The sequence below is a fragment of the Cebus imitator genome, unplaced genomic scaffold, assembly GCF_001604975.1.
Source record: "Cebus imitator isolate Cc_AM_T3 unplaced genomic scaffold, Cebus_imitator-1.0 Scaffold0, whole genome shotgun sequence".
NCBI lineage: Eukaryota > Metazoa > Chordata > Mammalia > Primates > Cebidae > Cebus > Cebus imitator.
Window position 1 is genome coordinate 19,351,406 of NW_016107315.1, and position 12,711 is coordinate 19,364,116.

The 12,711-nt window shown below is 36.9% G+C and overlaps 1 protein-coding gene across 4 annotated transcripts in view; it reads right to left on the minus strand.

Moving 5' to 3' along the window:
* Nucleotides 1–12,711, minus strand: part of CHEK1 (checkpoint kinase 1) — a 30,919-nt gene that overhangs the window by 14,222 nt on the left and 3,986 nt on the right. For all 4 annotated transcript variants that reach the window (XM_017523722.2, XM_017523715.2, XM_037736361.1 and 1 more), the window contains exons 4-8: nucleotides 11,965–12,029; nucleotides 11,801–11,870; nucleotides 7,611–7,799; nucleotides 5,431–5,535; nucleotides 3,434–3,529 (exon numbers count right to left, since the gene is read on the minus strand). In XM_017523722.2, the coding sequence (XP_017379211.1) occupies nucleotides 3,434–3,529; nucleotides 5,431–5,535; nucleotides 7,611–7,799; nucleotides 11,801–11,870; nucleotides 11,965–12,029 (525 nt within the window). The remainder of the gene's footprint in view (nucleotides 1–3,433; nucleotides 3,530–5,430; nucleotides 5,536–7,610; nucleotides 7,800–11,800; nucleotides 11,871–11,964; nucleotides 12,030–12,711) is intronic.

Sequence of the window (12,711 nt, forward strand, 5' to 3'; positions counted from 1 at the left end):
AACCAAATAATATTACTAGGGGAGTGAGTGTGGAGAAAACAAAGGAGATCCATAGATTCAGCCCTGGAGAACTCCAGTATTAGGAGGCTGAGCAGATGAAAGGAAACCATCAAAAGAGACTGAAAAGGAGCAACCAGTGAGAAGGACAAAAATCAGAAGAATGTAATGCCTGGAAGCCAAATGAAGAAAGTGTTTAGAGGAGGAGGGCATGATCAACTGACGAGATAAAACAAGATGTCAGAGAACTGATTACAGTAGTCCCCCCTTATCCACAGAGGATATGTTCAAGTGGATGTCTGAAAGTACAAATGGTACCAAACCCTATATATATGTTCTTTCGATCTAATAACCAAAATAGCTACTAAGAGTTACAAGCAGGTAGCACATAGAACATGAATACACTAGAAAAAGGAATGATTCACATCCCAGGTGAGATGAGGCAGGACAGCACAAGATTTTATCATGCTATTCAGAATAGCACACAATTTAAAACCTATGGTAGGGCACTGTGGCTCATGCCCATAATCCCAGCACTTTGGGAGACTGAGGTGGGTCGATTGCTTGAATGCAGGAGTTTGAGACTAGCCTGAGCAACATGGCGAGACCTCATCTCTACCAAAAATACAAAAATTAGCTGGGCATAATGGCTCACACCTGTAGTCCCAGCTACTCGGGAGGCTGAGATGGGAGGATCATTTAAGACCAGCAAGTAGAGGTTGAGTAAGCCAAGACCATGCCACTGCACTCCAGTCTGAGTGACAGAGCGAGACCCTGTCTCAAATTAAATAAATAAATAAAATCAATCTATGAATTATTTACTTCTGGAATTTTTTCATTTAATCTTTTCAGACCTCAGGTGACCACAGGTAAGGGTGGACTATTACACTGAACTTGGCAACATGTTCCAAAAATCATTGTGACTTGGTAACAAAAATTGAAAACTAGCTGAAGTATTAGAAATGAGAAGCAATTTTAGAAATATTCAATTGTGAAGAAAATGGACTGGTAGAGAAAAGAGGGGTTAAGAGAAATTTTATTAGCATTATGATTTGATTTTAAAATGGGAGAAAAAGCATGTAGGTGTGCTGATGAGAAAGATCCAATAGAGAAGGAAAAATTAATAACATGGGAGACAGAAAAATTGCTAGACAAAGTCCTTGAGTAGGTAAGAGAAAAACCTGGCTTAACACCTGTAGCAATTTTTCCACAGCAATATAGGATGAAGGAGAATATTATGAGCTTAGAGGCAGTTAGTTAGGGGGAGATGGTGGTGGGAGCTTGCATAAGTTCTCCTGCGGCTGCTTCTATTTCCCAGTGATATAGGAAGCACAGTGAACAACGGAGAGAGAGAGAATGGGGAAGGAGATAATAAAAGTTAAGGGGCCAGGCGCGGTGGCTCACACCTATAAACCCAGTACTTTGAGAGGCTGAGGCTGAGACCAGCCTGGCCAGCATGGCCCAGCTACTCAGATGGCTAAGGCACAAGAATCACTTGAACTGAGAGGTGGAGGTTGAAGTGAGCCGAGATGGTGCCACTGTACTACGGCCTGGATGAATGCAAATCCCTGTCTTAAAAAAAAAAAAAAAGAGGGGAATTAAGGTGATTTAAGACAACAGGATAGTGAAAGACATGGGGAAATGAAGCCCAAATGCCAGGCAGCATTCAGGGCTCTCTTGAGATTGGAAATCCTGAATTTAAAGTGAATGTTTTTGGGTATTTTTCTCCTGCTGCAATCCGTTATGCAGATACAAGTGTGGAGTACATAGAAAACTACTAGATTGAACCCAGAAACTACTTACTGGGTTTTACCCACTAAGTATGTTGAAGAGACAATGGGACAAAGAAGTTGAAGATGATGAATACAAAGCAGTCATTTATAATGACTAATCTAAAGATTTAAGATAGGTAAAGACAGAATCAAGGACCTAGAGAGGGAGCAGGTAAGAGACTTAAGAGATAGAATTAATTAACTGCAAGTCCAGCTAGAGTCAAAGGATTGTTGAAGTCAGAATATTAAGGGAGGAGGTCCGAAAAAAATCATACTGGTGATCAGTGCAGAGTGTTCAAAGACAATAACACTATAGGAGAGAAGGTCAAGTCACAGTGAAGTCACGATATCAGAATGATCCAAATAAATTTTTAAATATCCAAGAATCATGACAAAACTTACATCAAGAGTCATGTCTGCCGTGATAGTACAGCAGACGTTTTAATTTGAGGTTCAAAAGTTAGAAGGGAGAGAGATACAGGAAGATGGGAGAAAGTGATATGAAGAATAAGGAGGACACCTGTGCCATGTCCAGATCAAAAGACATGAGGGTATGGGAAAGAAAACACCTACCACTTCAGAGGAAGCTGTGTCTTTAGGGGACAATTGGACTTTTAAGTTAGAACAAGCAGAAAGAAAAATGCAGAGAAGTATTAAAGAGAGTTAATGTTTAAACATTAACTCTTTTCTGTCCATGAGGACAGAGTTAAAACATTAATTCTTTAATAACTCTCAGAATGTTTCTCATTCATCATCTCTAGTCATTGTCCTCTTTCCTCCCATTCACAGCCTAACAGTCCTATCAATACTAGTTTTTAAATTTCTTTGGAATCATCTCATTTCTGCAATACCGTTGCCCTAACCTACTCCAAGCCACCATCTTCCTGTATCTAGACAACTAGCAAAAGGCCCTGAATCTTCCCCTATTCATAAAAAACAATGGAAGAAAAAAGTAGAAGTCAGAGAGATGTTTTAAAACCAAAGACATGACTATGTCATATTCTTGCTTAAAATCTCTCAAAGGTCTCTCCCCAATGGTCTGAAGTTAAAGCCCAAAATATGGTTTTAAGTTAAAGCCCAAAATCTTTAACATAGCTTACAAGGTGTTCTTCCACAAATTGGCCACTAGCCACCTCTCTGGCCTCATCTCAAACCTCTCTTCGTCTCCCACTTCCCTGTTTACTCAATTCAGTCAATAAATATTTAATGAGTGTCTATGGCACACCACCTACTGTGCTAAGCACTGGTGATATAATGATAAACACAACAGACATGGCTTGTGCTATACTGATCATTCAAGTTACTCAAATGCACCAGACTTTCTAAAACCAAAGATTTTTCAAATACTGCTTCCTCTGTTCAGAATTAAATCTGCCACTTACCTTGCCTGGCTAGCTTCCCTTTAATCTTCAAATCTTAGATTTAATGTCATTTCTTCAGGAATAAAATTCTTCCCTGTCCCTTACGACTTGGTCAAACATTTAGCTATAGTACCCTGACTTTCTCCTTTATAATTATTAATAAAATTATTTTTATATGTTTTTTCCTAATATCCATGAGGACAGAGACCATACCTATCTTGTGTTGTTGACTTGTGACAGTGACTTTGCAATTACCATTTCTTCCACAGAAAAATAAACAAACTTGTAGTTTAAGGATATTACCTTTCTTGAGGAGTTTGTTATACCATCTATCTTTTTTGATGTCTGGAATGGTAATTCTTGCTGATGGATTCTCAACTAGGATTTTATGCAGCAGAGCTAAAAACAAACATTAAGACAACATTCACGAAAACAGTCACAGAGATTAGAGAAGCCTATGGCTTGTGGTAAGAAACACATTTTCTGTTGGCTTACTTACTAAATATTATTTCTGGGGAAGATAAATAATTAAAGCTACTAAATTACAGCTTTAATTTCATGCAGTTGTCTGTGTCTTGGAATAGTTTTCACCGATCTGATTCTCAATTGTTTGCCACTGAGAACAAGAGCCAGATGGAAATGTTTCTCCTCATGTGACAAGATTAACAAAAAGATACAGAAACCCCTCTTATCCATTTTCAATACCGAATTTCATTACTTCAATGTCATGTTCTCATATGACCTTATTCACAGTTTTATAAATAACATTTATTCACCAATAACTTTTAAGAGACAGTAATCTAACTAACCATCCTAAGGTATCTTGATTTTCTTGAGAAAAAATTCATATAGCTCTCTATATCAAAATTATTTCCTAATGGACCAAAGATTTAAATGTAAAAATGAAGCCATAAAAACACTAAATGAAAACACAGGGAACTTTTAAATACCAGAGGTAGAAGACGAGTGATAATACAGTCAGAGACCATAAAGGACAAGATAATAGCTTTGAATGTCAATATAGCAAAACAAAATGAAAATCAAAGATAAATTGTGAAAAATATTTGTAACAAATGCAAAAGTCAATATGTTAAAAAAAAAAAGAAAGAAAGAAAGAAAGAAAACTTCAAAGTGTTAAGAAAAAAATAATATCCTTGACAAAAATGAGCAAAATAGACAAAAAACTAATACATACGTAAAGGGTATACAACTTCATTAATATTACATTTAAAATAAAAAGCTATCATTTTAGGCCTATTAGTTTTTTTTCTTAATGTAAATTGATGAGACTGTGATAAAATGGTTTGAACTTTCAGGAAGCAGTTTGACAATATAAGCCATAATAATAAAAACTACATCCTTGAGCCTGCAATTTTGCTTCTGGGGATTTCAATAAACAATTTAAGGCTATGTACCATGATTAAGTTACAGAGATACTTATCCTATCTCTTTTATATCTATGAAGATTAGAAAAATCTCCAACAAAGTGATTAGAAGAATATAGTAAGGCATATCCACATGGCAGAATATCATCACAGCCTTTAAAACAATGATGTAGACCTATAATTATTGTCATGGAAAAATGTTCACAGAGCATTAAAACCAAAAACGTTTACAAATTAGTGTGATCTCATTTTGTATACACATATAAATAGTATACATATATTCATTATACATAGTCATAGGCCACATTAATGATGTTTCAGTGAAGAATGTACCACATGTATAACAGTCCCACTAGATTATAATACTGTATTTTTACTATACTTTTTCTATGTTTAGATACACAAATACCATTATGTTACAATTCCTTACAGTACTTAGTATAGTAACATGCTGTACAGGTTTGTGGCCTGGGATCAATAGGCTGTACCATTATACCTTAGATTTATGGTAAGCTATACTATCTAGGTTTATGTAAGTATACTCTACGATGTTCACACAATGATGAAATCACCTAATGACACATTTGTTAGAGTACACCCTGTAATTAGGCAACAAATGAATGTATTTGCAACAAAATACAGCACATATCAAAGCTTTTTTATTTTTAAATAGAAAACCACCTAAAAGCATAGATTCAAGTTGCTCTGAATATACACTCCTCAAAATATTTTTTAAAATCTATTGCAGAGTCCTGGGACTAAAGAGTTATTTTTTCCTTAATTTTTATTTATAATTAATAATTTATAAAAATCATGACATAAATTTAAAAGAAAAAAACGTAAGAAAAAATTCAAACAGCATTAGACTTTATATCCAAGAAATCAATACTCTTTCACTCAAGATAATCCAGTTACCTAGAGGAGCAGAATCAAGTTTTTTCCAAGGGTTGAGGTATGTTTTTTTTTCTTTCCAGTCAGAATATTCCTGACAGCTGTCACTGGGTTGGTCCCATGGCAATTCTAAAAACAAAGCAAGTTCATTTTTTTGAATGTTCTCATTTACAAAGATTTCAAGGAAAAATAATAATATAAATCCATGAAAAGTTCCTTTGAATTAATTCAATATGGTTTTCAAACTAAGAATCCTAACTTGGAAAGTTTAGAGATACTTCAAAGATAGATGAATCAGGACAGGCATGGTAGCTCAGGACTATAATTCCAGCACTTTGGGAGGCTGAGGCAGATGGATTGCTTGAGCCCAGGAGTTTGAGATCAGCCTGGGAAACATAGTGAGACCCCATCTCTACAAAAAATAAACAAAATTAGCTTGGTGTGATGGCGTGCATCTGTAGTCCTGGCTCCTCAGGTGGCTAAGACGGGAGGATCACTTGAACCTGAGAGATCAAAACTCATACCACTGCACTGCAGCCTGGGCAACAGAGCAAGACTTTGTCTCAAAAAAATAAAATAAAAAAATACATGAATCACTTCTTGCCCTACTCTTGTCTTCAAAAGTGTTTACATGATTCATAGAAAAGAATTGTGGTATTTAATAAGTATGCATGGCTAATCTTAAAAAATTTTGGGATTATAAATAAGTTATTACTTGCAATGTACTAAACATTTGTGTCCCCCTCAAAAGTCATGTTGAAATCCTAACTCACAATGTAATGGCATTTGGAGGTGGGGCCTTTGAGTGGTGATTAGGTCCTGAGGATGGTAACCCTCAAAAAATGGTATTAGTGCCCTTATTAAGACCTTATTAGTATCCAATAAAGGCTCATGTGTCCAGCCAATATTGTGTTTTTATAGGGTACTAATTATATAATTCCAGCACTTTGGGAGGTCAAGGTAGGCAGATCACTTGAGTCCAGGAGTTTAAGACCAGCCTGGGTAACATGGGAAGACTGTCTCTAAAAGAACACAAAAAATTAGCCAGGTGTGGTGGTGCACGCCTGCAGTCCTAGATACTCAGGGGACTGAGGTAGGAAGATTGCTTGAGCTTGGGAGATCAAGGCTGCAGTGAGCCTTGAATTGTGCCACTGCACTCTAGCATGGACAACAGAGAGAGATCCTGTCTCAAAAAAAAAAAAAAAAAAAAAAAAAAAAAAAAAAAAAAAAAAAAAAAAAAAACAAAAAAAACAAAAAAAACACACACACACACACACACACACAGCCCCCCGCCCCCAACACAGTACTTTGGGAGGCTGAGGTGAGCAGATCACTTGAGGTCAGGAGTTTGAGACCAGTCTGGCCAACAACATGGTGAAACTCTGTCTATACTCAAAATACAAAAATTAGCTGGGCATGATGGCACTTGCCTGTAATCCCAGCCGGGAGGCTGGGGCAGGAGGATCGCCAGACCCAGGAGGCAGAGGTTGCAATGAGCTGAGATCACACTACTGCACTCCAACCTGCGTGACAGAGCAAGACTCTGGTCTCAAAATAATAATAATAATACTAGCGGGCTTGCTTCAGCTCTCTTGGCTGCCCACCACGTGAGCATACAGCAGGACAGCCATCTGCAAATCAGGAAGAGGACCCTTACTGAAACATGACCAGGCTGGTACCCCTAATATCATACTTTCAGTCTCCAGAACTGTGAGAAATAAATTTGATGTTTATAAGGTATGTAGTCTATGATACTTTGTTACAGCAGCACAAACTGATCAAGACACTATTAAAATACTCCTACAGAAGCTGAGTGTCATGGCTCACGCCTTTACTCCTAAGCTTGGGAGGTGAAGACAGAAGGCTTGCTTGAGACCAGGTGTTTAAGATCAGCCTAGACAACACAGCAAGACCCTAACTCTACAAAAAATTTTTAAAACTTAGCCAGACATCTTGTGGCAGGCACCTGTGGTCCTAGCTACTTGAAATAGTGAGGCCAGAGGACCCAGAAGCTTGAGGCTGCAATGAATTATAATAGCTCACTGTATGCTGGTTTGGGGAACAGAGTGAGACCCTCTCTCTTAAAAAAGAAAACAAAAAACTATTATACAAATATGAATTCCTTGGTTTATTTCATTTATTTCAGAATAACTAATCTGACTTTTCATAGGATAGGAGTTTTACCATGATTAAAGAGCTCTTACCTCCAGCGAGCATTGCAGTAAGTACTATTCCACAGGACCAAACATCAACTGGTTCTGCATGAAATTCTCTTCTCTTCAGAAGTTCTGGAGCAACATATGGTAAAGTACCACACATCTTGTTCAACAAACGCTCACGATTATTATACCGAAACACTGTTGCCAGGCCAAAGTCTGAGATTTTGAGGTTATCTAAACCAAAAGAAAAAATGATGGCACTGAATAAAAACGTTTTGCAAATAGATATACTTGCAGGAATAAGTTTTATTGAGAAAGAATCACTAACGTTACTTAAAGTTTGTAGAACTTCAAATACGCAAAATAAACACAAAGAAATCTAAAAAAATAAAATATATCATCTATGTCAAAAGTAGGAAAAGGCCTCATCTCTTCTATTAACTTAAAAGTATCATCAACATGCAAAACAGTCTGGAACAGATTAAAGCAAGAAGGTGGAGTCAGAGGGGCTGCCCTTCTGGAAAAGAGCACTTTAAACTTGAGCTGAAAGCAAAGCAAAGCCCTTCATCAGGTAGGGTGGAGAGCAGGAAGGTAACCTCAGTAATATGTTAGGCACAATTTTCTCAGCAGCAAACAAACCCAGTTAGCAGAAGAAAATATCTGAAGACCAACCAAAATTCAACAAACCACAATACTTTTTTTTTTCTTCAAAGTAGGGAGTCTGACAAAAAGAGGAAAAACTCTGTACAAAAAAAAAAAAAAAAAAATCAGAAAGCCAAACCGCCACCCTAACTTCCCATCTTTAATACACACAAACTGCAGGCAGGACTTAACTTATATTTAGTGAATATCTACTGCAACTTAGTGATAGATACTATGCCAGCCAATGCAGGTAGAAGATAAATCAGTAAAGACTGACAATAGAAAACTGTTATGAAGATTACAAAAATATAGAGCACCACAGGATCTTAAAGCAAAGCACTACAGAATGTAACCCAGTCTTAAGAGTTAGAAAAAGCCCTCTATTCTCAGAAGGCGTTTTGGTAAAACACACTAAAATGTGAAATATTCGCTCTTTGAACTAGCAATTCCCACTTCTATATCCATAGGAATAATCCCACAAATTCAAAAACAAGAATATTCATAGCAGTATTTGTAAATAAATGATTAAATCTTATAATACATTGTACAATGGAAAACGTGGAGGTAGGCTTTGAAAAAAATAAGGTATATCTATACATACTGACATGAAATACTGTACAAGTAGGACAAAAAGGCTAATGGCATGAAAAATAGTATAGCATGACCCAATTTTTATATTGGCCCTTTACATAAATTTATAAAAGTCATCACTGTATAAAAGTCCTATTTTAAAGTTATAAACAAATTAAATGTCTCAAAATAGGGGACTGATTCTTTAAAAATCACGTACATTCACACAACGTGTAAACCATTGAAATGTTTACCACTATCTGACTTAGGAGGTAGCTAATGTGATTATCTTTTTCTTTTCTTTTTTTTTTTGAGAATGGCCTCACTCTGTTGCCAAGGCTGGAGTGTAGTGGTGTGATCATGGCTTACTGCAGCCTTGACCTCCTAGGTTGAAGTAATCAATCCTCCTGCTTCAGCCTCTCCAGTGGCTGGGACTCCAGGTATGCACCACCATGCCTAGCTAATGTTTTCTTTAATTTTTCATAAAGACAGGGTCTATATTGTCCAGGCTGATCTCAAACTCCTAGGACCAAGCCATCTTCCCGCCTCAGCCTCGTGAAGTGTTGGGATTACAGTCATGGGCTATCACACCCAGCTGATTATCTTTTTAATAGCTATTTATAACACTATCTGGACAAACCACCAAGATTGAGTTCCAAATTACTTATGACTAGTAACCACTTAAAATACTAATAGATAACTGTTAATATTCCTTGGACTTTGTTATGTCTGCAACATAATAGTTATGTTAGAGAACTGCACATAATAAAAGTTAAATTTAGAAATGTGATTAGCTCTTAGAAAAAGAAAGAAAACACATATTTGTGATGAAATAAACAGGAGGATTGATGCATGTCTATTCACATTTCATTATAATATTTTATCTAAGAATTTTTGTGTACCTGAATTTTTAAAGTTTTAAATAAACAGAAGGATGTTAAACACTGGTAACATTTTATTTCTTTTTTAAAAAGATTACTAAATACTAAATAGAAACAAAATATTAATTATATCTTGTATGTTAATACAAGATCTAAAAAATAACAATGTAATAAACACCCACTCACTTTAGTAAAACAATGTTCTATGTCCTTTGAAATCTGTAAATACTTCCTTAAATACACTCCCTCCTCCACCTTCTTAGAGGTAACCACTATTCTCAAAATTTGGTTTTATTATGCCCTTGCTTTTCTGTGTGATTTTTCTTCTCCAGGTTTACATCCCTGAACAGTATACTAGGTTTACATATTTTTGAACTATGTATAAATAGAATCAGACATATTAACTCTTCTGCAACTGTCCCTTTATGCTCTATATCATTATATACCTGAAATTCATCCGTGCCACTGCTTATAGGTATAAGCCATCCATTTCATAATTTACTGATAGACATTTGGGTTATTTACAGTTTTCTCCTGTATTAAAACCACCACCACTATGAGCATTCTTATACATGAATAATTTCTATTTTTAAACCAGGTGGGTTGATACATGTCTATTTACATTTCTTTATATTATATATAATTTTTGTGTACCTGCATTTCTAAAATTTTAAATAAAAATAAAGATTTTTTTTTTTTTGAGACGGAGTCTTGCTCTGTCACCCAGGCTGGAGTGCAGTGGCGCAATCTCTGCTCATTGCAACCTCCATCTCCCGAGTTCAAGTGATGCTCCTGCCTCAGCCTCCTGAGTGGCTAGGACTACAGGCGTGCACTACCACGCCCAACTGATTTTTGTATTTTTAGTAGAGACGGGGTTTCACCATGTTGGTCAGGCTTGTCTCAAACTTCTGACCTCAAGATCCGCCCATCTCAGCCTCCCAAAGTGCTGGAATTACAGGCGTGAGCTACCATGCCCGGCAAAAATAAGTATTTTTATGTTATATAAACTCAATTTAAAGGGGTAAAAAGTAAAATCCACATGCACATAAGAAAAAAGGCTGGGTGCGGTGGCTCACGCCTATAATCCCAGCACTTTGGGAGGCCAAGTCAGGCGGATCACTTGAGGCTAGGAGCTCGAGATCAGCCTGGCCAATATGACAAAACCCTGTCTCTACTAAAAATATAAAAATCAGCTGGGTATGGTGGCTCGGGCTTGTAAACCCAGCTATTCAGGTGGCTAAGGCACGAGAATAACCTGAACCACAGAGGGAGAGGTTGCTGTGAGCCGAGATCATGCCACTACACTCCAACCTGGGCAACAGAGCAAGATTCTGTTTCCAAAAAAAAAAAAAGCTGACCATTTGTCAAGCACTATTCTAATACTAAGAATAAAGCATTAAACCAGGCAAAGACTACTGCCTCATAGTTGACATTTCTATTTTGATTCTGACCCTGTAAGCTAAAACTTTCACTATCCATCCTTGTAAATTTGATGGCATCCATAAAATATAACTAAATGTCTTACATATTTATCCAAGTCATATGTAAAAAGAGTGAACAGGACAAGACTAAGGTCCACGGTATTCCATAGGAACTTCCCATTATTAATCCATTGAAGAATTATTTTAAACTGTTCTTGGCCAGGCAAGATGGTGCACACCTATAATGTCAACACTTTGGGAGGCTAAGGCCAGTAAATAGCTTGAGTCCAGGAGTTCAAGATTAGCCTGGGCAACAAAGGAAGATCCCTATCTCTACAAAAAATTAAAAATTAGCCAGGTATGGTGGCACCTGCCTGTGGTTGGTCCTAGCTACTCGGGAAGCTGAAGTGGTAGGATCACTTGAGCCTGGGACGTCAAGGCTGCAGTGAGCCGGGATCACAGAGTGCATTCCAGACTGGGCGACAGAGTGAGACCCTTATATTCTTATACATAAAGTGAGCTAGCCTTGTACCTAGGTCAGATTTCTCTACCTTATCTGCAATTGTATTGCATAATGAGACTTGTGATTTCCAAATATACTAAGTCTCCAAAATTTCCTTGATTTTTCAGATTTTGTCTTGAAATTCCAGTAATGCTAAAGACTTGATTTTACTTGTATAATAAAATAATTTAGGTATCAGTGACAAAATGCTAAACTTACCCCTTTCATCCAATAGAAGATTTTCTGGTTTAATATCCCTGTGAGTTATTCCAATACCATGCAGATAAACCTAAGAGGGAGGCAGAAAGAAACACACCAGAATTTGGTCATGTAATTTATTCTTACTAATTTTAAGTAAAAGGGAAAGAGACAACTATACCTACCACCCCTGCCATGAGTTGATGGAAGAACCTCTGAGCATCTTGTTCAGGCATGCCTATGTCTGGCTCTAAAACAATTATGAAAGTTAGTTTACTGAATAAATATAATCAGGTGGTAACCATATAGCTTCTTAATTTGAAGCTTAGACATTATGAATATACTTAAGCAAACAGAATCAAATGCCAACAAAAAATTCAGGAGTCCACTAACAGATACAGGGTTTAACTCATACATTCACCTGTTAGATGGCAAAACTAATATCACAGGAAAAATATAAAAAGAAAACCAACATCCAGATCAAGAATGCAAGCCACGCCTTAGAAGCCCCTCTTCTAAAGCCCCTGCTTCCTCTTATACTAACACTGATTTATTTAGTATCCTTCACATTCTCCCCCTTTTCTTCTAAATGCTATGCTAATATTTTTTTCATTCCTGAAATACGCCAAGGGAGAAGTCTGGGCAAATCTAAGCCAATTTCACTAAATATTATACAGATTATACTTTTTATTATTTAGCTTTTTTTTTTTTTCTTGAGACAGAGTTTCACTCTTGTTACCCAGGCTGGAGTGCAATGGCGCGATCTCGGCTCACTGCAACCTCCACCTCCTAGGTTCAGGCAATTCTCCTGCCTCAGCCTCCTGAGTAGCTGGGATTACAGGCATGCGCCACCATGCCCAGCTAATTTTTTGTATTTTTAGTAGAGACGGGGTTTCACCATGTTGACCAGGNCCATGCCCAGCTAATTTTTT